The 24578-nt window shown below is 31.9% G+C and overlaps 3 protein-coding genes across 3 annotated transcripts in view; all 3 read left to right on the top strand.

Moving 5' to 3' along the window:
• Invadolysin (leishmanolysin-like peptidase, invadolysin) overlaps nt 1-24578 on the top strand; it is a 294990-nt gene that overhangs the window by 138906 nt on the left and 131506 nt on the right. The window contains exon 3 of the mRNA XM_085489267.1: nt 6502-6602. Within this exon, the coding sequence (XP_085345393.1) occupies nt 6502-6602 (101 nt within the window). The remainder of the gene's footprint in view (nt 1-6501; nt 6603-24578) is intronic.
• On the top strand, nt 3390-5859 carry LOC146719990 (uncharacterized). Its single transcript, XM_085489263.1, has 2 exons — nt 3390-4619; nt 4723-5859. The coding sequence occupies exons 1-2, from the start codon at nt 3548-3550 to the stop codon at nt 5271-5273; spliced, it is 1623 nt and encodes a 540-aa protein (XP_085345389.1). The 5' UTR covers nt 3390-3547; the 3' UTR covers nt 5274-5859.
• On the top strand, nt 18012-19827 carry LOC146719991 (dynein light chain roadblock-type 2-like). Its single transcript, XM_085489222.1, has 4 exons — nt 18012-18446; nt 18668-18823; nt 18940-19274; nt 19348-19827. Exons 3-4 carry the CDS (start codon nt 19217-19219, stop codon nt 19557-19559), a joined length of 270 nt encoding a protein of 89 aa, XP_085345348.1. The 5' UTR covers nt 18012-18446; nt 18668-18823; nt 18940-19216; the 3' UTR covers nt 19560-19827.

A 24578-nucleotide genomic window follows, 5' to 3' on the forward strand; every position in this document is an offset into this window, starting at 1 on the left:
TAAATTTTATAACAATTAAAGCATTAAATAAAAATTAGACGAGAATGGACGTAGCTAAATTATTCATCATGTAAATGGAACAGCGTTGCAAAATAGATGATGCGGATTTGAATTGGTATATTCAACGAATGGTAATAATCAACGATTTATTCCACGCTATTTGATGTTACATGTCAGAATTTTAAGCCTCGAGGCAGAGTACGAGGAATCGATTTTTAGGTTATTTACATTTCTATCTCCACGCGTGAAGAAGGACGAGCATAAAAATGCTACAAAAGTGCAGGGATATGTAGGAAACACAAAATTTCCATCGTGCCGCGTGTAAATGCGGTACGACCGGAAAGAGACGGGTATATCACGGTAGACGGCTACCACGGAAATTGCCCACCTGCCCAGTTTACACGATCTTTTCATCCCCCTTTTCGGTCCCTATTTCGATGCGATAGATATATGATAAATCGAAGTGCATCGAGGCACATTTTCATCGAGAAAAGCAGATACCGCCACGCATACGTATATTGGAAATTTTATCCTCAAGCTGTTCTTGCGCAAAATATAAACATTTACAATCAGCTATTACTGTGAAAATAATGTATTAAAATAAAATTATATTTACACATACGTATATATGCATTATTTACGCAGTGAAAATAATGAAAAGTACATATTTCCATTATATATAATACATTTTCAGTTACATATATAACATTGATAATTTAATTCTCGAAATATAAATATGTATAATGAAATATGACTTCTCAAATAAGTTGTAGACAATATGAATGAATAAACGGAATGGATAGATTTTTTTATCCTCTTAAATGCGAACATTTTAGGAATGATATCTCAGACTGTGTTGTACAGCTGTAGCCACACACTTTAATAATATTGCTTCGTACAGTTTGCCAGTACCGCTTCTATCATTACTATCCCTTGCGACCAGTAGACATGACAATGGAAGAGATATCGATTCTCTGTGGAAATCATCTTAATGTCGACTATTCCGGCTACTGTTGAATTAAGGTCAATAACACAGATGGATGTGAAATTTATATATAGAATTTTTCTGCAGTATATACATGTATATTCATGGAGTTCCATTTTCTTGCTTTCCGCACTGTTATATTTTTAATCTTTCTATTTTCTTACCATTAATCGCCAGGAAATTAAATTAAGTAATATCATTATGCTAAATGAATCTGTAAAATGTTTCTTTATGTATACTTGTATATTACCTGGATCAGTTACAGCACTACATGTATATACATATTAAAATCGCTTGAATTGTTTCGTTAATTTCCATTATTAATAATTATTTATACAATTCTATTTTACGTTATCATATATTATATTTATTCCACGGAATAAAATAAGAGGGAGTAAACAAATTATGCAAATAAACGTTTTCAGCGTAGAATTTTATAAAATCTAAGCTAAAGATACTTTGGTCGGATTTAGAAGTATACGTTGGCACGCGCGCGTCCTTTCGCGCATTATAGCGGATAGACCGTGGAGGTATAAGGATGGAAATTAGGAACGATCTAAAGTTTGATAATTAAGAGAGCACTATTTGCTAGAGTGGTTTGTAAGTTACGACGGAGTGTGCGCGTGGTTTACCTACCGTTATCTTCTCTATACGTGATATCCTAACGTTGCTGCACGTTAACTTCGACCTTCGATCCGGTCTTGGTGGTCCTCTCCGTGCTCCTTGGCTAGTGCAGTTAATGCCACTCCTATCCTCTTAAGATATCGCATTATCACTAAGGAGCTTTCCGCGCAGGACGAGGAACTCTCCACAAGTATAAAAGTGGATCGGATTAAAACTTAACGTGGATCTTCGCATAATTGCATTTCTAACAAGCACGCCGCCCATTGCGAGGCGGCGAGCAGTGACCTTCCTCGATTACACGAAGCTCTATTAAACGAAGTGTCGGGCCTGTCCGCAAGCCAAATCCTTCTTGCGGCAAAAGCTTATTACAGAGCGGCGAATCCGCTGTACGAACTAATGATACTTAAATTAAATCGATATATTTAATACGTTTTGCTAATCTTCTTATCACAGCTAATAATATATTAGTAAACTTGTGAGCTTTATTAGCTTTGTATTGTTTATATTTATTTATATTTATTTTTGTATATATGTACAATGAAGATGTTGATTTATTTATGAATTTGTATCTCTTGTTGCGCACACAATGCAGCTTGCCGCGCTATCTGCCATTGTGTTAAAATTCCCTTAACCTCCTTCTATTCATTATCTCCGTTCGGTTCCGCGAATCTATCGCTCACAACTTCTGACTGACGGCACACGACGGTGTTGAAGTTAACCAAAACTTATATCTAGTTTATGCACCTGTCTCTTCCCTCTTATAATCTCTGTAAACGCGGCTGCGGCTTTTGCCGCAAACTGCTATTCCTGCAAACGCGAGATTGCAGCCGCTGCGCTGTAGGATTCGTAACGTGGAGTACCGAGGAGGTGCATATCAGGTTCACGCACTGCTGGCATCATAATACCAGCGCGCGATTCAACATAGTTAGCGCATCTTCTACTAACAAGGGACATGTCACAACTGTCCGGAACCGATTTGATTCTCCTTGAAATATGTTGTTAAATACACAAATCTAAAAGACACGTATTTTTTTATACGTGCGCAATTTGAGTTTTAAGGGGTGAAACACCCCTTTAAAGAATAACGGTATTTTTCTTTAGGATCAAATATCTGCTAAACTATAAGAGATATAAAGAAAAAACGTACAACAAATTTTAATGGCTTGAAGAGTACTTTAAAGTTATATGAACAAAAATTTTTTTTTTTTTTTTTTTTTTTTTTAAACCCTCACCACCTAATTTTTTTTTTCAAAATTAAAAATTTTGTTTTACCTAATTTAAAGCTTATTTTTTTCCAAATTCAACCATGTGTAATAAAGTTATGTTACGAAATATCATTTTCGAAAATTAATTATAAACGCTCCCGTATATACGCTCATCCGTGCTATGTGCGTAAGTAATTACCGTCGAACAATAAAATATATAAAAAATGTTTTTGTATAATTCTTATTTATGTTTTCTATGTATTTATAACTGCGTATTGTGTATATTTAGATTTAAAAAAAAATTTTTAAATATAATTAATAAGAATTTTTTAAATATACCCCCTGCTTTCTTATTATTTCTTTAATATTTAATTTCTTCTATAAAAATTAAAAACAATTATATTTTATAATAAAATTATTTTTTAATTGAATCTTGCGAATACCAATGTCGCAATATTTGGCATAAACAAATTTTATATCTTACGTTAAATGAATCATAAGATAAGATTATGTGTACGTGTTCCAGATAAGTTATAATTTTTACAATAAAATCTTTAATACGTTAAAATAAATAATAAAATAAGATTATGTGATGACGTATTTCTGATAAGTTAATATAAATTGTTCATGTAGCAGCATAATTCTCACAGTCGGTGTAGTCTTTTCGTTGTAATAATATCTGTGTAAACTGTTCTTTTATTGCAATAGAAAGCAAAATATAACATCTTTGAATATGATTATCAATCCGCTTAACGTTGTTAGACTTTTATTGGTGTCAATAAATTCAATATATTTAACAGAAACGCCAGTAACTGAAGCAGAAGTGGAATTAAAGGAAAACATTAAAAAAATATTACTGGATAGCGTTTTTCATTATAATGGGGTGGAAGTAACGGAAGAAATATATCTCGATTATGAAGAACCTTATAAATTACATAGTTTTGAAATAATTGAAGATGACGAAGAAGCATGGCATGAAGATAGTTTAAATTCTCATCCTCATTGTTCAAATGATGATACAAATTTTGATAGTTCTTATAAAAGACGAGCTGTTGAGTATTGGCGATTTCGGGACACTGATGAAAACAGTAATGACAGAAAAAGGAATCGTCCTCTAAGAGTAGTACAAAATAAATTTAGAAGAGTTTCATCTGAACGTCAGTTAAGGCGATGGGAAGAACAAATACAATCAGGTGGAAGTCGTACAGAAAAATTATCTTACATCTCCAAATTTACACATGATAAATTTACTGCAGCTGTCGAATCAGGATTCATGGTTCATGATATTGATTTAAAAAGATGGGCTTTACAAGCTCAAGAAGAAATAGGAAATTTAAATCCTATATTTAAAGCATCTCACAGTTGGATAGCAAGATTTAAGAAGTCTCACCGAATTGTTTCAAGAAAAGTTACGAAGTTTGTCACTAGAAGAACATTAGAAGATTCTGCTGATTTGCAAAAATCAGCTGATGATTTTCTGGAAACAGTAAAACCTCTTATTGAACAGTTTGGATCTGAAAATATTTACAATTCAGATCAAAGTGGTTTCCAATTGGAACTTCACTCTGGAAGATCATTGTCTAACCAGGGAGAAAAGAAAGTAGAACGTGTCGTGCAATCCATATCATCAACAACCCATTCATATACGATACAACCAATAATATCCTGTAATGGCAATTTGTTGTCCCCTTTATTTATTGTATTAAAAGAAGCTAATGGTAAATTTGGACCAAGAGTACAAGAAAATTTATTTAAAGCAGAAAATGTTATTGTAAAAGCATCGAAATCTGGTAAAATGACATCAGGTATTTTCCTTTTATAATTACTTTTTTTAACAACCTTATTTTATTTAACAATTTAATAAGAGTCATAAAAAAACTATTAAATTAACATTTATATTTTGTACAGATCATTTTAAAATGTGGTTAGAAGAAGCTTATTTCGCAAACATTGGTCCTAATAGCGTTCTTCTTATCGATTCATGGACTGGACATTGCCCCAATATGATTTCGGATTTAACACCTCCTGGAACACATATTACTACTATGATAATACCGAAAGGAACTACAGGGAAAATACAACCATTAGATGTTTATGGATTCAGAATTTGGAAAAATTTTGCTAAAAGATTTTCAGATGCGGTTTTACTGTTGGAAAGTAATATAAACTTACATGAACGAAATAATATAATAAAATTGCAATCTTTGATACATAATCAATTGTCATCCCCACGATATCAAAACTTATTTAAATATTCGTGGTTTAAAAGTGGTTATACGAATGAAAGACCAGACGAATTCGAAAATCCAGTACACTTTAGTTTAGACGAAACTTTAACAAAATGTGATATCGAAGGTTGCAATAATATAGCTGTAGTAAGATGTTCTTGGTGCAAGAAGTCATTATGTTTGAAACATTTTTTTGTCGAATATCATTATTGTAATGTGTATAATGAGTGAATAATATAAAATGCAAATACATTTTTAAAAAAATCTAAATATACACAATACACAGTTATAAATACATAGAAAACATAAATAAGAATTATACAAAAACATTTTTTATATATTTTATTGTTCGACGGTAATTACTTACGCACATAGCACGGATGAGCGTATATACGGGAGCGTTTATAATTAATTTTCGAAAATGATATTTCGTAACATAACTTTATTACACATGGTTGAATTTGGAAAAAAATAAGCTTTAAATTAGGTAAAACAAAATTTTTAATTTTGAAAAAAAAAATTAGGTGGTGAGGGTTTTAAAAAAAAAAAAAAAAAAAAAAAAATTTTTGTTCATATAACTTTAAAGTACTCTTCAAGCCATTAAAATTTGTTGTACGTTTTTTCTTTATATCTCTTATAGTTTAGCAGATATTTGATCCTAAAGAAAAATACCGTTATTCTTTAAAGGGGTGTTTCACCCCTTAAAACTCAAATTGCGCACGTATAAAAAAATACGTGTCTTTTAGATTTGTGTATTTAACAACATATTTCAAGGAGAATCAAATCGGTTCCGGACAGTTGTGACATGTCCCTTGTAAGATCTGTCGGTAACGAGCTCAACTTTCGACGACCAATTATCGCGAATAGACTTTAGCGTGAGCATTCATGACCATTTTACCTATACCGAATCTCGAGTTTCTTAAGTGCAAGATACTGTGTCTTTATGCGATTTTACAGAAACATAACTGGCTTTACTTGCACAGTCCGTAAACAGTTAAAAAAAAGAACTACTTACACCTTTTAGTGGAAATGGCTAATGGAAGAACGTTGCATAAACTGAAATATATCGGTGATGTCTGGATATAAAATATTATGTATATGTTAGTATATTTTTAATATGGACAAAACTTTTTAAAGTAATATGGATTTGTTAGAAAATGAGTCAACGATGTAGAAAAACAGTTTTAAAAATCATTTTCCGATCTCGAATGAAAATCATCCTACAAGTACATATGCTTATCAAGATAATTGTCTGTATCTAATTACAGATATAATGACATATTCAACAGTATTTAAAAGTAATCTTGCTGCTTTTGCAAAGGGCAGAGACATATTTATGAGCCAGATACTCTATTTTAACTGTAGTGTGTAGCAACTTGAGTTGTGTAGCACGTCTAATTATAGTATTTCCTAATATATTCTACGTAAATTCTAATCAAATTTCGTCTTTGTTTCGCAGATAATTCACGGCGTGCATATCGAGCCGGCGCACGAAGTAAAGAAGCGTAGCATTAGTCAGCCAGTTCGCATCCTGCTATCTTACGACGAGAGCGTCTTTAGGTAAGTCGATACATATTTGTGTCTACAAGATTCAACGAGATTTGTCGGCGTGAAATTACGAAAAGTTACGATTGACTATACATCAAGGCGCAAATCGAGTTTATCTCGCAAGCATGATGAATTGCGTTAATTATCTTAAGTGACATTCTCCTGCAAGTTAGTCGAAAATAAAGGAATGTTTAGTTCTAATTTGATTTATACAAATCTACATGTTTCTATTCTGCATGATGTAAAATATGGGACATATTAACGTAAGAGAAAATTTTCACAATTATTTTTTTTTTATTTTAAAATTAATTTTTAAAAATTACATTTTTGCTACAAACGTCAAAAGATTAATATCTGCAAATATAATATGAACTTTTTAATACGTTTTAACTTTAAAATAATTTTTCAGTTTGTTGGGTTGTAACGTATTGCAGGACGATTAAGAACTCGGAGGAATAATTTTTCCGCTTTAAAAAGTAATGTTTTCGCGGCATACAATGAGTTTATATGCTTCGTAATTTCTTTATCTCGTGATAATTAATTTTCTACATCCGCTTACAACTCGTAGCTCATTCACGAACAACAAAATTTTTCATCGTTGTCATCTTGTCATCACGTCTCCAGCGAGTGCGTCTAATTCCCCCGTGACGCATTTTATATAACATACGGTGGAATCTTTTTGCGCGAGGTTAATTTACTAAAGTGCCCATAAATATTTTTCTTCGTAGCTTAATTTTAAAATGGTGGCAGAAATTAGCTCGACTATATCGCGTAATACTTTCATTATCGTACGACGTTCTCGAGTTACCTGTCGCTTACTCGCGTCGTGAAAAGAACAATACGAATTCACCGCGTCTTTTTCTATCTTACGAAGATAATTTCTATCCTTAATTGCTACCACGACGACGTTATTTCTAATGCGCCTGAAAAAAAGCATTACCGTAATGTTGCAGGATGCTTCTTAAACGTTTATATATCGCGAATATTTATTTTATCGCGTTTGCCGTTTCTCTGAGGAATCTACTCGAATCAAGAGGGATATTGTCTACCGTAAAATTTCATCGTGAGTTTCAATTTTGCCAAGTAACGTCTTGAAGGAGCTACGATAATGGAACGAACACGCCGTTTCGGCGTGTATATTATTATTATTATTATTTGTATTATTTTCTGTAAAGTTTTGATATTTTCGCTTCGGTTATTCCTCTCAGGTAGCTTTCCAGAAATTTAGGTACATTGAGGATAATCTCCACCGCATCTCTTAGCGTCTTCTCCCACAGTTCCTGTGGAAGGTAATGCGTTAAGGCTATAATAGCTGGAAACATGATAAGCAAAGATACGGTTACTGCGCTAAACGACGATTCCGTAGTAGTTGGTGTGAGATAATATCGGGATAGTATATGATATTACCATTAGCACTCCATAACGATGCTTATGCATTAATAAACGACTACTTTACTTGGATTGCAATTTAATATAATGTCACGTATTCCTTGAAGGTAAACAATTGAGATTTTATCCATAAAAAATAATATAAATAAAAAATGTATACTAGTATTTTTTTCGTCTAAAATTATAACGAAATTTATCATTAGGGAATAAAAATTGATTCTGTTTTTTATCATGAGTCATCTCCTTCGATTCAGAATTGTCACATTGACAGCGAACCTCGTTCTCGGGAAGACTTGTAAAACAATTATTTTTATTGTCGCGCTCGTTTACTGTTGCGAAGAGATAATCCTGCGTTATTGTCACGTAGTTGTAGCCAGCCATCTCGATCCTATTAGTTTCTGAAATAATCCCTCTGGCGTATAACGCGAGTTCGAGTTAGCATCTCGCGGCTTCGATCTTGGAACCATCTCACAGAAACGTTTCCGTTCTCGCGATTGTCATAAGATAAGTCGATGTACCAGCGCGTCATGAAGAGCAACGCGGCGACGTAAACCGTTACGAAACGACTATTGCGAATCTTGCTATCTTGGTTGGTGATTCACAGACCATTGACCCTGTTCCCTCAAGTTTGATGCGACATGTATATAAGCGGTGTTCTTTCTCCCTGTTTTGTCGTCGGAAACGTATAATTATGTCTTCAGGCTGACTCGTATATTAACGATTCGCGATATTCCGTGATAGCCCGGTTGGAAACAACGTCACATTATGCTGCTAAGGCAAATCCTCCATTCGCTTCTCTGAGTTTGCCAAGACTTCTTAGCGCAGTTTTTACACTTTGTATGTGCATTGTGTGCGTTCTATACTTGCATTATATTGGATTGGAAACGCAATCCGAATAAATATATCCACGCTAGAGTTCGTGAATTTCGTTATCCCGAATGCGGGAGAATAAATTTTCATTATTGCCCAGAAGGATTATACTATATGAAACGTTTTGCAGGAATAAAATAAAATACGATAAATTAAAATGCGATAAATTTTTAATCGCAATAATCGAATAACGGGATTGCGGAGATAAATGTAATCATCGAAAGAATAAAACAATTCGAACACTCAGATAAAAAACTAACTAAGATGTTACCGTCGAAAACGGAGAGCAACACTCGAAATATGTCATTTCACATGGCGATGACGCGGTTCGCATAAGACTTAGTTTAAAGTGCCGACCGGGGCGACGAAGCAACTTTTAACTTCTGAGAGAGCAAAAGTTCTCAGCAGTTGTTAAATGCCTCCGTGGCACTCGGCGAAACTTTTGGAGTGTCGGCCCCCCGTAAGTTTCTACGTTGCATTAACCGCGCATCTTGTTCTTTGGACGTGTATTCATCTGTAAACAAGATTTTTGCTATGCACAAAGGACTTTTCAACGTAGTCAGTTTCCATGTAAATATTATAATACGGTTTCAGCGCGACGTCGCTGAATGTGACGGTTATACAACAGATACTTCACGAACGCCTTCGGATTAGCTGCAGCTAAACTGCATTATGTCATTTATTAATTATTTTGATAATAACCTACTTAATGCAATTAAGTTTACTTTTCATCATTTATTCAGTTTGATTTTTTGATTTGCATCTCATAGATGTGTATATTTTTTTCTATTTGTAGAACAATGTTTAAATTTCGGGATAGCAACAAGCGTACAGAAGTCATGTAATCGCGCATGTGCATACATATGTACGTGAACAGCTTTAAAAGTCGGACTGACACAATCGCGTCGCGACGCACAACGACGCGTACCTACGGTATAAAAGTCGTGGACCTCTAGTTTTCGTGAAATAAGGTCACGTTGCGTTGTGCAGGTGCGCGACAGCATGTCATTATGCACCGTTTCCTGTGCACCATTATTATACCTATGTCGCGTCGGAATCGTCCTATCCTTTGCACGCGCAAAGGAGCGTTGACCCGTAATAGAACATCTCGTCGATTTCACTTTCTTAGTATCGTCGAATATTCACGACAAATTGCGCATTTGATTTGCATCATTATTACTGTGATATCCATATCGTAAAATCTGCAATTTTCAAAGGCATTTGTTATACTGAAAATATGCAATTTTTTACAAAACTCGTATTTTTCGTTTAACTATAACGAACAGTTGCTTTAAATATATAATTAAAAAATATTGCAATTAATCTATACGAATAATTTTAATTTTAATTATAAAATGCATAAATCATAAAATTATATTGAAAAATACGAAATATATGTTATAATTATCGAACGATAAAATATGTGCATTGAATGTTAGCAAATTAAAAAAATTTTTCGTATTTTATAAATTGTTGAGCAGTTTTCTGGAACTTCCTCTATTTTTTTCCAAAAAACTCAATGCTATACGACCACATTCATGTATTATTGACAATATCATAGTAGCGGTTTATCGAAAAAAGTCAAGCGAGCAGTAGTATTTCAGTTGTCTCATTTTCATTCCTCTATTTTGAATTAAGGTGACATTATTTTCACACAGCATCGTACATCATAATTATACAACAAAGTATATATGATATAAAACTGCTGGACATGTTGCCGAAGTAAAGTTAGTTTTAAAAACTGTTTACATATTTATACATATTTATATATACAACGGGAACAATTCTCTATCGTATGGAATTATCGTACAGATTGAAAACTCTCAATTGCTGCCGTGACATTTCTGTTATCCCGCGTTGCTCGATGTTGTACTATTAGCGGATTCGTCCGCGGACGAATACAAATTATACGAGCAGCATGGAATAATAACGCGCAACGCAAACAGCAAATTAATTAACGAGTGAGTCAAAAGTTAAAATATAGCGAGATGGATGGATATATAAAAAAAAGAAAATGTGACTGTACTTTCACGCAAACATGCAACATGGGACGAATTTAGCAAGCAATAACTACCGCATTTGGTTTGATAATAGATACATTAGCACATACATTTGTCGAAACATTTTATTCGTCGAAACGATATGCTGCGCCAACTCATATATTTCTCTCATTTTCAGCGAATTTTATTATGTGATGACACCGATAATTCGTGTCTTTTTCTCAGCGTCGCTCGATTATTAATTCCTCGCCTGTTTTTCATATTCGATCGTGCTTGTTATTTGCGAGTCAATCCAGCGAGAGATATCTCTGCGGCGGTGATTACAATCGGCAATATTTTTTGTAGAACGATATGGTCATGCTATATTGATAAAGCACTTGTGAGTATTGCGCGTCTCTCGCTGCGGGCATAGACTATCCGCAAATAGCTGAAATTTCCGATTGTATGTATGCGCGCATGCACATTTCACGTTTCCGGACACGTTGTACCAGTCGGATGTATACGAACTGATGATCCGAATCAATTTCTGTTCATTTGATTCATATAAATAGTTTTGTGGATAAATGGAAAATGTATGCCTGAGAAATTAATTCTCTCATACATATCTATTTATTGTACAATAAATAATTATGTAAAGATATTTTGTTTAATGAATTCTTATTAGTTCTTCAGATTTTTACGGACTCTCTCTCAATATAAGTGGCGAGTTTTGCGGTTTTCCTACACTTAGCAACGTCTATACTTTGTCTTTTTATTTCAAGTTTTCCTCATTGACTCAAGTAAAAATGCAATTATATCTACAAAAATACTTAATTGAGTGAAATGCGCTCAATTTTCAGCAAATTACGGTGTATCCGAATTTTGGATTGCCGCCTCTTGCCTAGAGACTACCCTTGTCCCTTGTAATTAATCGTGTTTCCTCGTTACCGATAATTAATCCCGTGTCGGCTGTACGCGGCGAAATGAAAAAAAAGCTCGAATTAACCGGCGAGGAGAGATCCATCGATATTGTCGCTATCCGACCGTGGGGCGATTTCTCTGGGGAGATCGTATAGTTGGCGAGAGCCGTTCGACAGAAAGCAGCGAAATTTTCGCTGTGTAGCGTCCAAAATTTGGCCACCTGCCAGGCAAACCGCAGTGACGTTGTATAAAAGCTCGTTCGCAGTTATACGGCCTTATTGAATTTCGGCATCGGTGTCGGCACTGGAAATAGAGCTCTCAATCTAGAGGTTTATACATAACCGCACATGTGTGCTTTTATTTTATAGGTATAGTCATCGAATATTGCAGCATAAATATTTCGTGCTTGAATCATGGAAAACCTGAGTGTTACAAGTGAAAAATGAAAGGATAATTTAAATGTGCGTAACCACAAGAATTTTATAAGATCTTCTCTGATTAAATATTTATCACAATAAAAAATATTAATATCTATATTACAATCAAATATAAAATATATTTGATTAATTTTACTATGTATGTAGAAAAATTTCTGTGTACACATTAATATTTTTTACTGTGATAAATATTTAATCAGAGAATTCTTATAAAATTCTTTCGGTATCATATTGTCTCACGATTACAATAATTTTCAGGGTAAATTCTAAGAGAAAATTTTCTCCGTGCACATACGCAATTTTTAATAATTTTCGAAGCCTGAAAATTATTATTTTTTACTTTCACAGTAATACAAGATAATTTTCAGATAAGATATTGCTATTTGCGAACTTGAGCGTTAATACTGATGTGCTCAGGATGCACAGTCTTCAATATAATTGCGCATATTGGAATTCCACGGCGCTCTTCTCTCTACAGAAACGTGACGCATTACCTTTGGCAGTTCGTTAAGCGTAAACGGATGATATCTCAAGCTTGAAAGTTAGAATATTCCGTGTCTACATACGATATATTATATTTGCATTTCAAAAGACTTCCTGTCTTCATTCTTTCTACTTACTTAGTGAGCATAATCTTACATCCAGCTTCCTATGATTATTTCAGTAGTCTATTACTCTTTTAGTACGAGCCTCTCCAGCCTCGTTGAACCATAACGCTACAGTTTGTATTTTTGGTCTTTCATGCGATAGCAATCTAATAATTGGATTGAATCAAATCTACAGTTCACGGAAACTTGAATTTGTTGAAGAGGATGAGATTCTCGGAATATAACGAAGCTGAAATCGTAGACTTGTTTTCGAAGATTGGATAATCCAATTTGAGTGGATCTTGATGACTTCCTTAACTTGATTAACGAACAGTATATCGCGATATTGTTTATTTCGAATACAGTTTGGGGAATCATCAAGCCCGATAAACGGTCGTTTCTATCTTCTAAAGTTCTAGATTGATATTGATGTTATTTATTCAAAATTAAACTCGGCTTGCTCAATTCGCACCAATGTTTGCACATTCGTTGGCATGACTTTGCTGTGGGATATAACTATTTGGATTTTATACGAATGCACATATTACTTCCGCTTTCAGCAAGGTAGTTGGAAATATTGTAAGCGTGAAAAAAGAATGAGACACCCATGTTTCTCGTGTGAGTCTTCGTGTATGTGTATATATTCGATGCCGGCAACTGTTTATAAAATATAAGCTTTTTCGAGCAACACGAGCGCACCCGGGCGCAATTTTCTTGGACAAGTTTACAAGAAAGTTTTCTAACGTTGTTATTGGACTACTATATTTCGTTTTAAACGGAGAAGTTGGTTATGTTTCTGTCGTGAAACCCCTACTTTGCAATATATATAGTTTTATATAGCACTAAATTAAAAAATAAAATTATTTTCGATCAAGTATATAAATTTATATGCTGCACAAATTAAATGCTTGTTAATATCAAAGCTGGCAATTATCGGTGAATACATTACTTTTCGCTAAAGAGCATTATAATTAAATAGGTCTGAGTAGAAAATAATTCATAGATATAATGTTGTCATTAGTGTAGAAACTCTATTCCGTGCACGGAGCATAGAAAACGTTTGTTCATTTGTTAAAATGAATTCGCGACGTAGCACACAGTCAACTAGTTCTCACGAGCGCGGTTATTCGCAATGAAAGTGTAGAAAACACGGTAAAGGGAGAGAGTCTGGTAATTTTGTGCCCTTTGTGCTCGTTCCCATGTGCATATTTATGTGCTCCTGACGCAAGTGGCGCTTCATCAACGGGCCCCAGTTAGCAACAATTTCTAAAACGTTAACATCCTTGCCTCTGCATACGAAAACAAGCACTGTGATACTGATAGTTTGTTTGCTGCATGGCTAGTTTCCTTTATCCGTGTGCTCATCTCTAATTCATGTATAAAAACGGAGTAAAAGAGCAAAGAGAATAGCATATAAATGTGCGCTTACACATATACACACATACACACATTTAACTTTACATAATATACATATACAATATACATGTATACATATATATGTATATATTAAATTTCGTTTTTATACATTTTATTTCAAATTTATAATATTTCTTATCCATTTTTTAACGATACCAAAAATATTTTTACAAATTAATATAAGATTGCACATATTTGCTTCTGTCATAATTATGTATCTTATTTTAGATTCACGACATTTATATAGCAATTTGCTTATGTAAGATATATATGCATTTATAAAACGGAAGCTAATTGGTTCGATGTTAAATGAGAGCGCGAATTTACAGTCTGTACGGCCACATAAAAAAGGAAATGCATTCTATGGAAAAATTTCTGATAATATTTCTCAGCAAAAAATCTATAGTTGAGAAACTTTTCTTAAAGGCGAAATTTTTTCAGAGAAACTTTCTATTATAAACTTGTTCGCGAGGGTTAGAAGAAGAAACTTTTTTTTGTGTAGGTGTTAATGGCTTATTTTTTAATATACTTTATAATTTATAAAACATTATCTCTTAACATTAAACACAATAAAATACTGGAATTTTGAAAAATGTTTTTTATTTAAAATCTATACTTGCATTAATGTTGGAATCAAATAGGATTATACCGTAAAACAAATTTGCAGTATAAAATTAAATTTTTTAAAATTGGCTTTGTATGTTATTGATGTATGTATACAAAGTGCTAATATGTAAAATATGGAATAATTCTAGTTATATGGAATTTTCTGTAGATATTATTTTTTATGTATTAACACATCCGCGTGAGAATATAAAAGATAAAATTTAATTAATTTATTTATAAAAAAAAACTTACCTTGTGGTATTTTACGCTTTTATCTTTATTAATATGTTTATAAAATTTGTACAAATTTAAACCGATTAAATCGTTGTTAATAAACGTCCGTTTAATCGAGCGCACCAGTTTCACATTTCATGAATCGCCTTTTCATGATAGTGTCGAAAACACCATAAACCGTGAAAACCTGGTAATTATCTGCTTGTACTCTTCGTCACTTGTATGTCTACGTATAGCCGTGTACGACAGAGACCAATGCCAGCGGCCATTTATAAAATATTAGCGTGCTAGCGTTTTTCAAAGGAAAACTCGAGTTCATGTGCAGCGCGTGTGCTCGTCAAAGGTTTCACCCTAATTGGTTGTTTGCATTTGCACGCCTAAATTGTACGTTGCTATTTCCTTCCTCTCTTTCTCTCTGTCTCTCTCTCTCTCATTTTCTCTTTCTCATTTTTTCTCTTTATTTTTTACTCTTTCTTCCTTTTTCCTTTTTGTTGATATCTACTATCTATCCTTCTTTTGGTAAATGTTTACCTTGTCGTGGCTTGTGTAATGCGGTGATAGGTCGGAATACTGTCAGGCAGCATTCGTGTAAATTTGCCAGTTTTACTTACCGATCGTAAATTAAGCATAATATCTAAATTTGCACATGTTTGATAGTGTAGCGAGAGCGATACGTTCTCTAAAAATATCTATTGGCCAATACATAAGCCAATATATATATACATATATATATATATATATATATATTATAATTTTTTATTAGTTAAAAATTTTGAAATTAAAAGATTATATTTAAATTAACGACGCTAAGCAAAATTTTGAGTAATTTCGACGAGGCATTAATATAAATAGCGAAATATGTTTTTCTCTTTACGCGCGCGCTCATGTTACATTTGATATACGACTCGCGTATATTTCTCGCATGAACTTCAGGAAAATGAATTGCGGTCAACCTTTCCAAACATTCGTAAAATGATTCATCTGCAATACTGATAAAAAAGATGAAATATATTATACCGAGAATTGTTGAGCATATAATGTTACGCGAATTAAATTATAGGTCAGAGAGAAGTGATAATATCAGTATAGTATCTTTTCATCTTCTTCGCGATCTTGAAATTACACGATAATTTGGAATTGTGAGATCGTGACGATCAGACAAATCCCCGGCTAAGCTGCTGGCCATCAGTTTGTTTTATTAATCGGGAGAAACCAATCGCCCCTGGGAGTTCGCATCGACGCGTCATGGACTTTCACGTAATGCAATTGTGATATACCAGTTTCTCATGAAATGAGTCGGGCCGTAATGTATAGACAGTTAAAATTGGTAGAAATTACGTTACTTTCTCAGCTTTCCGTGTAACTACTATCGGTGCAGCTCCCCTATCTATCGCAGGGCTCTTACGCCTTCTACGCTGCTAATGAACGAAACTTTCCTATTGCTTTTTTAAACAATACTCTCCTCGCCGTTGAACTTCCTAACGAACTTCGGCAATCGCTTTATCCCGTAGTCGGGGTGGCGATGTATTAAAAGACTTTCCCGAGTACCGAAGGGATGTGGCGGAGAGTTCACAGAAAGGGTAGCGCAGACAGAAAAGCTTCCGAACATTGAGGAAACGGTACAGATCTGGAAGAGAACTGAATAAGGGCTCAGGTTTTCGGGCTTGTATGTTCGCGAATGAATCTGATTCAGGACGAAAATATTTATATATTTATTATAGATTGCAAGTAATAATTCTTATTATAATTGTTGAAATACAATTAGGTAAATTTGTCTATATGTATATATATATATATGTGCGATAATTTTTGAACTCTTTAGTATTCTTTCCTGAATTAATATTTTCTGTCTTTGATTTAAGATGTATGATTGTAAAACTCAAAGTGAGATTTCTGGTATTCGAATGCGAGATTAAGTTTCTTCTTCCTAAAGTCATTTTAATACGTCATCAAACAAAGTAATCTGTCATGATTGGCGAATATTTGTGCGTAATTAAAACGATTTCACATTAAAGACGGTGATCCGCTTTCTAGAATGGGCTTTTTAGGAATCAATAAGTTCGATTCCTTTTGTAAGTGACCAATTTCACGAGTCAATATTATCCTTTGCATTTTGATTAGCAATGAAATCTTTATTTTGGTTCGGTTTCTCGAGTTTGAAGATATCTGCATTCTTCCATTGATTTGAATCGTTTGATCATCGAAGATTCATTCAGTGCTATTTGTTTTCCGAAACTGACTTTATATATTTTTTATACTTTTGCATTTAAAATTTTTCTTACAATTCTGCGATATTATTACATGAGTATTTTTAATAAAGATTACAAAAGCGTGTTATTTTATATTTTTTCTTGCATTATACGCTTAAAATATTAAAAATTATAATGACATAAGTTTAAAAAATAATGTATAATTGCACATAATTGTTTAATTTTGTTAAAAATAAGTTTTATTTTAAGAAATTTTCGATATAAATTCAATTCTCTTAAGAAGAATGTAATCCATAATCCGCTAAAAACTATTTCTTGGAGAAATAGAAATAATAAAATATAATCTGACAGTTCTTTCGATAATAACGTCAATTACTTAAAAAAATCAGATTAGTGAAAAAAATGTTATTAAATTTCTATTATTTTTTTAAAATATCCATAAACTTGTCTTAAATCTCTTCGGCGGTCTCTACATTATAAAGCTCTTTGTATTCAGGCATATCTTGTTGGCGACAAAATCACGTACGACCGTCGTCAGTGTTCGTTAATTGCCGTAATTGCAATAATTAATTCGATTCATTTCCAGTTGCGTCTGATTAATTCGGTCCCTTCGCTCCCTGCACACAACCATTCGCTCCAGCCGGTGCATCATCCTCATAAACGTGCTTCGAAATTTCAAAAGTGAAGAAAATTCAACAGTAAACTTTCCTTTCATTTCTTTCTTCACTACATTGCATACATCAAGAGACACGGTAGTGTCTCGCGACCAGTTAAGGGCGTAGCCGAGACACCGTGTATCTTAACGCGAGTCGGACATTTGAGTCTTTATAATATTTCGAATTCTCAATAACGGCTGAAGCAATCGAGTTTATACTAGACTTAATCGATAGATTGAGTTTGAATTATATAATAAAAGTGTCTTTATTTCTGCTCTACGTGATTTGTAAGCAGAGATATATAATTGCAAAGTCGAAATATGAAAAATTTCTTTTAAGAAACGTCCCCGTCATCATCATTATTATTATCATCATCGACCACGCAAACATAGTAGTATCGTGCTACACGTATTCACACGTATACAACACATGCGCACACATATATCACACGTACACAACACATGAATAGATGCATGTATTGGAAATGTCCATCTCGCACGTTTTACAACAGACGGCGATAGTTGCCCTTCGCTATATTGACAGCGTGCGGGGTTAGATATTTTCAATTTTCAATTTCAATTTTTACATTCAATTTTAATGTTATTATTTGCAAATTTATTGTCATAATAATTTATGTGCAAGTTTACAGTCTGTGATACAAAATCAGATATTTTGCTATTATTTCAATAATATTTCAATTATATAAATGCCTATGTATGAGTATGCATATATTTTTAATAATTTTCTTAATTAGCTTCTATATTTTTTTCAGTTGTACATCAAGCAGGTAGCATTATCAGCTCACTTGTGAGCATGGGTTGGGCAATGGCTAGTTATCATCGCAGCATTCGATTAGCTTAACAAGATAAATCTAATATCAGTGCTATAGGAACTATTTTACAATTTTTCTGGCATTTTCTTATTGCAGGTACATATATATCCAATAATTAATATACAAAATTAAATATTATTCATCACACACTTTGTATCAAAATAATATATTTTTTTAAATTTATTTAATCATTTTTATCATTGTGATTGTAGTGGCAAGGATCTTATTGCTCAGTGTCATTGCAAGCATCTGGCCTGTATATACCATAATATATTGCGTAATACATTGGCTAAGTATGACAATATAGATTTTGATAGATTCCCATGGAATATTGGAATTTTGTCGGACTTACAGTCATCCACCACATATGCAGCCTACAATTAAAGAACGCATTTATTCCATATGATTTGCTTCCGTTATTGGAATATTTAAAATAAAAATTTTATTAATAAATTTCGATGAAATAATTTATAAGAGGTTGAAGAAACTATGAAACAAATTCAGTCTCATAAAAGGGTAGTTGGAACAATAGTGGTGAATGCAGAAGGTATTACATGAGATCATTGACATGATTTACTTGTAGTTGTAAACAAAAATTTATAAAATTATATTTGTTTTAGGTATTCCTATAAAGTCAACATTAGATAATACGACAACAGTTCAATACGCAGGTTTGATAAGTCAATTGTCAGATAAAGCTCGTTCTGTCGTACGTGACTTGAATCCAACAAATGATTTAACTTTCTTGCGCATACGTAGCAAAAAACATAAAATTATGATGGCACCAGATAAAGAATTCATATTAATAGTAGTACAAAATCCAGTTGATTGATATTTAAAAGAAACAAAAATATATTTCAAAGTTAAGATTTATTTTTTTGGTTGTTAATTTAATCTGTATGCTACATTGGATGTTAATATCTATTCAATTAAATAAAGAAAAATAAAAGAATAAAGCTTAAAAATTATACAAAATGCAGTATTTAATTACTAATTTAACAAATTATGAACTTTTAGAGTTTTTAAATAGTGCTTTCTTCTTTGGTAACAATATTATATTTTTAAGTTTGATAATTATGAAAATATGTATATATAGTAATTCATGGCATGTTTATTTTTGTATTTAATACAATTATAAATGTACATTTTCATCAATAAAATATCACAGTATCTTTTTTATAATTTAATTTTAATATTGAGATTGTTTTTATTCAGTGGAAAAAAAAATGTGTAGTTGGTCCCTATTAATTATACATACATATAAGAGTGTCGCACAAATAATTCTATGCAGTCTTTTTAAGATAATATAAAAATTCTTATAAATATAATCAATTAAAATACATATAATCAAAATTGTATGTATTAAAATTCAATAGCATATAAAAAAGATTTTTTAAAATTATATATATATAATAAAAATCCAACATTTTATATATATATATATATATATATATATATATATAAATACAAATATATATTTATTTATTGTATATCATAAATATATATTTATTTATTTATATTTACCTATCTTTTTTTATATATATGGTAGAAATACAATGTATGAGTTATTTTATTTTGCAAAATTTTTGAAAGTTAAACTATTAATTACAATGAAATTATTTCATATAATACCGAGATTCTTTTCATAATAAAGATTAAGAGAGAGTTAGATTTTATCATAAGATTTATAAAAGTCATAAGATAAGGTTAATTGCATATTGTATAGTTTATCTCTCATTTTTTAAAGTAAATAAATATCAAAGTTACATTGCTTGAACTGGTGCGTTTGAAGTATGTTGTCTTTTTGAGGGATGCAAGACAATATAGTACAAAAGCATTGCTGTAATTCCCAAGAAAAAGGAAATGATACAAATAATAAAGATTATATTAAAGTACTAAGCCTCTTTAACTGCAGGAGGACAAGCATATTGCCATAATAAATTTGCTGCAATATTTTCAAAAAAGCAGATAACATAGAAAGATAGATGTTTTCAAAATGTTTTGCTATCTACAGCATTGAGATATATAAAAATGTGCACTATGCCAATAACGGAAGCAAATAATATGGAATAAATGCGTTCTTTAATTGTAGGCTGCATATGTGGTGGATGACTGCAAGTCCGACAAAATTCCAATATTCCATGGGAATCTATCAAAATCCATATTGTCATACTTAGCCAATGTATTACACAATATATTATGGTATATACAGGCCAGATGCTTGCAATGACACTGAGCAATAAAATCCTTGCCACTACAATCACAATGATAAAAATGATTAAATAAATTTAAAATAAATTTTTAAAAATATATTATTTTGATACAAATTGTGTGATGAATAATATTTAATTTTGTATATTAATTATTGGATATATATGTACCTAAAATAAGAAAATGCCAGAAAAATTGAATTTGCTTATTTATTTAAAGATGCTTATCATATACAAAAATGAATGATATAATCTCTAAAAACTCACCTTTAAAAAAAGGTAAAAAAAGGCGACCAGTTAAGGGCACGCCATTAACAAAAATTATCCATTGCAAACCCATGTACAATAGAATTGTATGAAAAATTATCGATTATAAACCCATGTACAATCGTAACAAAAGTAATGAAATAAAAAAAAAATTGCGCCAAGTGAAAGTAGAAACTTGTACCAGTGGAAAATTAAAGTTGCAGACATATATAGAGTCGTATAATGAATCAATAAAAATTTAAATTTGCAAATGTAGAATTGTACCATAAAAAAACTTATCTTTTAAAAAAAAGATAAATAAGATGCCAAGTCCATGCGCCATGTGAAAAAGTGTTAAACAAAAAAGTATTTTTAAGTAAAAAAATCTATCAATTGACAAAAATTTATGTTCTAAAATTAATATCTCTACAAAAAGTAATGTCCAATTATTGCGCGAATAAATAAACATTTTTATAAAAAATTTAAATTTAAAAACTTATGCAAATTTAAAATTAATATAAAATAAAAAGAAATAAAAAAATTTTAGTTAAAAAAACTGGGCGCGCTGCTAAATAATATTCTAATGATATTAAAATTAAATTGTTACTTTTAAACTCATTGCAGCGCGCCCAGTTTTTTTAACTAAAATTTTTTTAATATAAGTATGCTGTCTTCTAAGCTGGGCAATAGAGCCAAGGAAACAAAACGAAAAATTAATTAAACGGAACTGTATCTCAATTTGAGATCCCAAAGTTCCACATATAAATTAATTTCGAAACTTACATATAGAGAAATAAGCGAGAAAAATATAGGTCCGAAAAGTCGCTGAAGCGGGAATCGAACCCGCGTCTTTCACTTTCCGGGCGATTGCTCTTACCAACTAAGCTATTCAGACCCTTTCGATCCTATATTTTTCATTTGCCTTTTTAGTAGATGTTAGTAAATACCGCCGTGATTAGCCCAAGGCGTGAATAAACTCAGAAATAAATATTTTTATCGGCTCTCAATATAAATAATATAAGTATGCTGTCTTCTAAGCTGGGCAATAGAGCCAAGGAAACGAAACGAAAAATTAATTAAACGGAACTGTATCTCAATTTGAGATCCCAAAGTTCCACATATAAATTAATTTCGAAACTTACATATGGAGAAATAAGCGAGAAAAATATAGGTCCGAAAAGTCGCTGAAGCGGGAATCGAACCCGCGTCTTTCACTTTCCGGGCGCATACTTATATTATTTATATTGAGAGCCGATAAAAATATTTATTTCTGAGTTTATTCACGCCTTGGGCTAATCACGGCGGTATTTACTAACATCTACTAAAAAGGCAAATGAAAAATATAGGATCGAAAGGGTCTGAATAGCTTAGTTGGTAAGAGCAGTCGCCCGGAAAGTGAAAGACGCGGGTTCGATTCCCGCTTCAGCGACTTTTCGGACCTATATTTTTCTCGCTTATTTCTCCATATGTAAGTTTCGAAATTAATTTATATGTGGAACTTTGGGATCTCAAATTGAGATACAGTTCCGTTTAATTAATTTTTCGTTTCGTTTCCTTGGCTCTATTGCCCAGCTTAGAAGACAGCATACTTATATTATTTATATTGAGAGCCGATAAAAATATTTATTTCTGAGTAAAATTTTTTTATTTCTTTTTATTTTATATTAATTTTAAATTTGCATAAGTTTTTAAATTTTAATTTTTTATAAAAATGTTTATTTATTCGCGCAATAATTGGACATTACTTTTTGTAGAGATATTAATTTTAGAACATAAATTTTTGTCAATTGATAGATTTTTTTACTTAAAAATACTTTTTTGTTTAACACTTTTTCACATGGCGCATGGACTTGGCATCTTGTTTATCTTTTTTTTAAAAGATAAGTTTTTTTATGGTACAATTCTACATTTGCAAATTTAAATTTTTATTGATTCATTATACGACTCTATATATGTCTGCAACTTTAATTTTCCACTGGTACAAGTTTCTACTTTCACTTGGCGCAATTTTTTTTTTATTTCATTACTTTTGTTACGATTGTACATGGGTTTATAATCGATAATTTTTCATACAATTCTATTGTACATGGGTTTGCAATGGATAATTTTTGTTAATGTATATAAACACGCGAAATCAGAAAATATTTTTAAGATAAACGTTTCTACGTAAAAGAATTGATCAATGATTAATAATATAATATATTACAGAAAAAGTTTTTTATACTTAAATTTATATATAAATTTAATATAAAAGAGCCGATCTAATATTCTTATCATTGTTAAATTTATATATTTAATTTTTACATATTTTTTTAAATATTTGTGCCTTTAAAATATGCATTATAAATAAATATACATATATACAAAAAGATGATTTCTATAAATTGCGATATAAGAAGACAAATTAATAATATTTTTTTATCTGATTCATGCAACGTCTACTTTGTTCGCATTAATTTGCACTGCAGCACATGGTTCGCTGCTTCATTTAATTACTCTGCACTGTAACGAAAAAAAAATTTTATGTTATACGCTATATTTGACGATTGTGTATGGGCATTATTGCGCTTGCTGCTGCGCTTGATTCTCATGCTATTCAACTCGACTTTTGCCGTCCGCATGCACTTTCACCGCATTAAAACGGAGAGCGCTCGCAGATAGTGCAGCGGAACGATACCGATATTACGAAAGTGGGGATCATCAATAGTGCGCTTTTGTATCGCATGCATTAATGCAGCGCGCACAAAGCCTAGCGCGATAAACGGAAATTATTTAAAATGCCTTCGCGTTTATTTTAATCGACGCGTTGCGATATTTTCGGAAGCACATTGTTGCTCCGAAATTTCTATTATATAATTGAAGATGTATTTTTTTAACTTAAAACACGCATGTGTGCATATTTTTTTCTTTTTGAAGCTGTTTTTTTAATCTCGCGTAAATGAGCTAACATTAATTGATTTATTTATTCATATATACGTTCTTCCTGTGTACGTGGAACGATTAAACGCAATGAAAGATGTAAATAAATAAAGATATTAAATTTCTGGTTTCATTATTTTAAGTTGTGCAAATTTCTGTTCGTAAACATTTCAACAAAAAATTATACATTTCTTCTTTCATGGATATGTAATTACGGACGTCGAAATGGAGCACTTGTACGTGCTGCGGATAAATAATTTCAATTCGGTTTGTAATGTGTGTGCGTGCTCTTGTGCTTTATTCACTCCAAACATTAAACGAAGTAGATAACGGAATCATTGAATGCGCAATTAATTATATTGCGTAGATCGATGAATTTAATATATGTATTATATATCATCCCAGCTAAATAATGGCTCATCATTTAAAATATTAAACATGTAATTTTTTAACGCATGAGTACTATAATGGAAGAA

This window comes from Nylanderia fulva, unplaced genomic scaffold, assembly GCF_048542155.1.
Source record: "Nylanderia fulva isolate GAGA-0341 unplaced genomic scaffold, ASM4854215v1 Scaffold8, whole genome shotgun sequence".
Classification (NCBI taxonomy): domain Eukaryota; kingdom Metazoa; phylum Arthropoda; class Insecta; order Hymenoptera; family Formicidae; genus Nylanderia; species Nylanderia fulva.

Excerpts from the sequence above, each read along its gene's own strand:
- LOC146719990 (XM_085489263.1), top strand. The coding sequence starts at position 3,548 with ATGATTATCAATCCGCTTAACGTTGTTAGACTTTTATTGGTGTCAATA. Across the intron at positions 4,620-4,722 it reads ATCTGGTAAAATGACATCAG|ATCATTTTAAAATGTGGTTA; the intron begins GTATTTTCCTTT and ends TATTTTGTACAG.
- LOC146719991 (XM_085489222.1), top strand. The coding sequence starts at position 19,217 with ATGAAACAAATTCAGTCTCATAAAAGGGTAGTTGGAACAATAGTGGTG. Across the intron at positions 19,275-19,347 it reads AATAGTGGTGAATGCAGAAG|GTATTCCTATAAAGTCAACA; the intron begins GTATTACATGAG and ends TATTTGTTTTAG.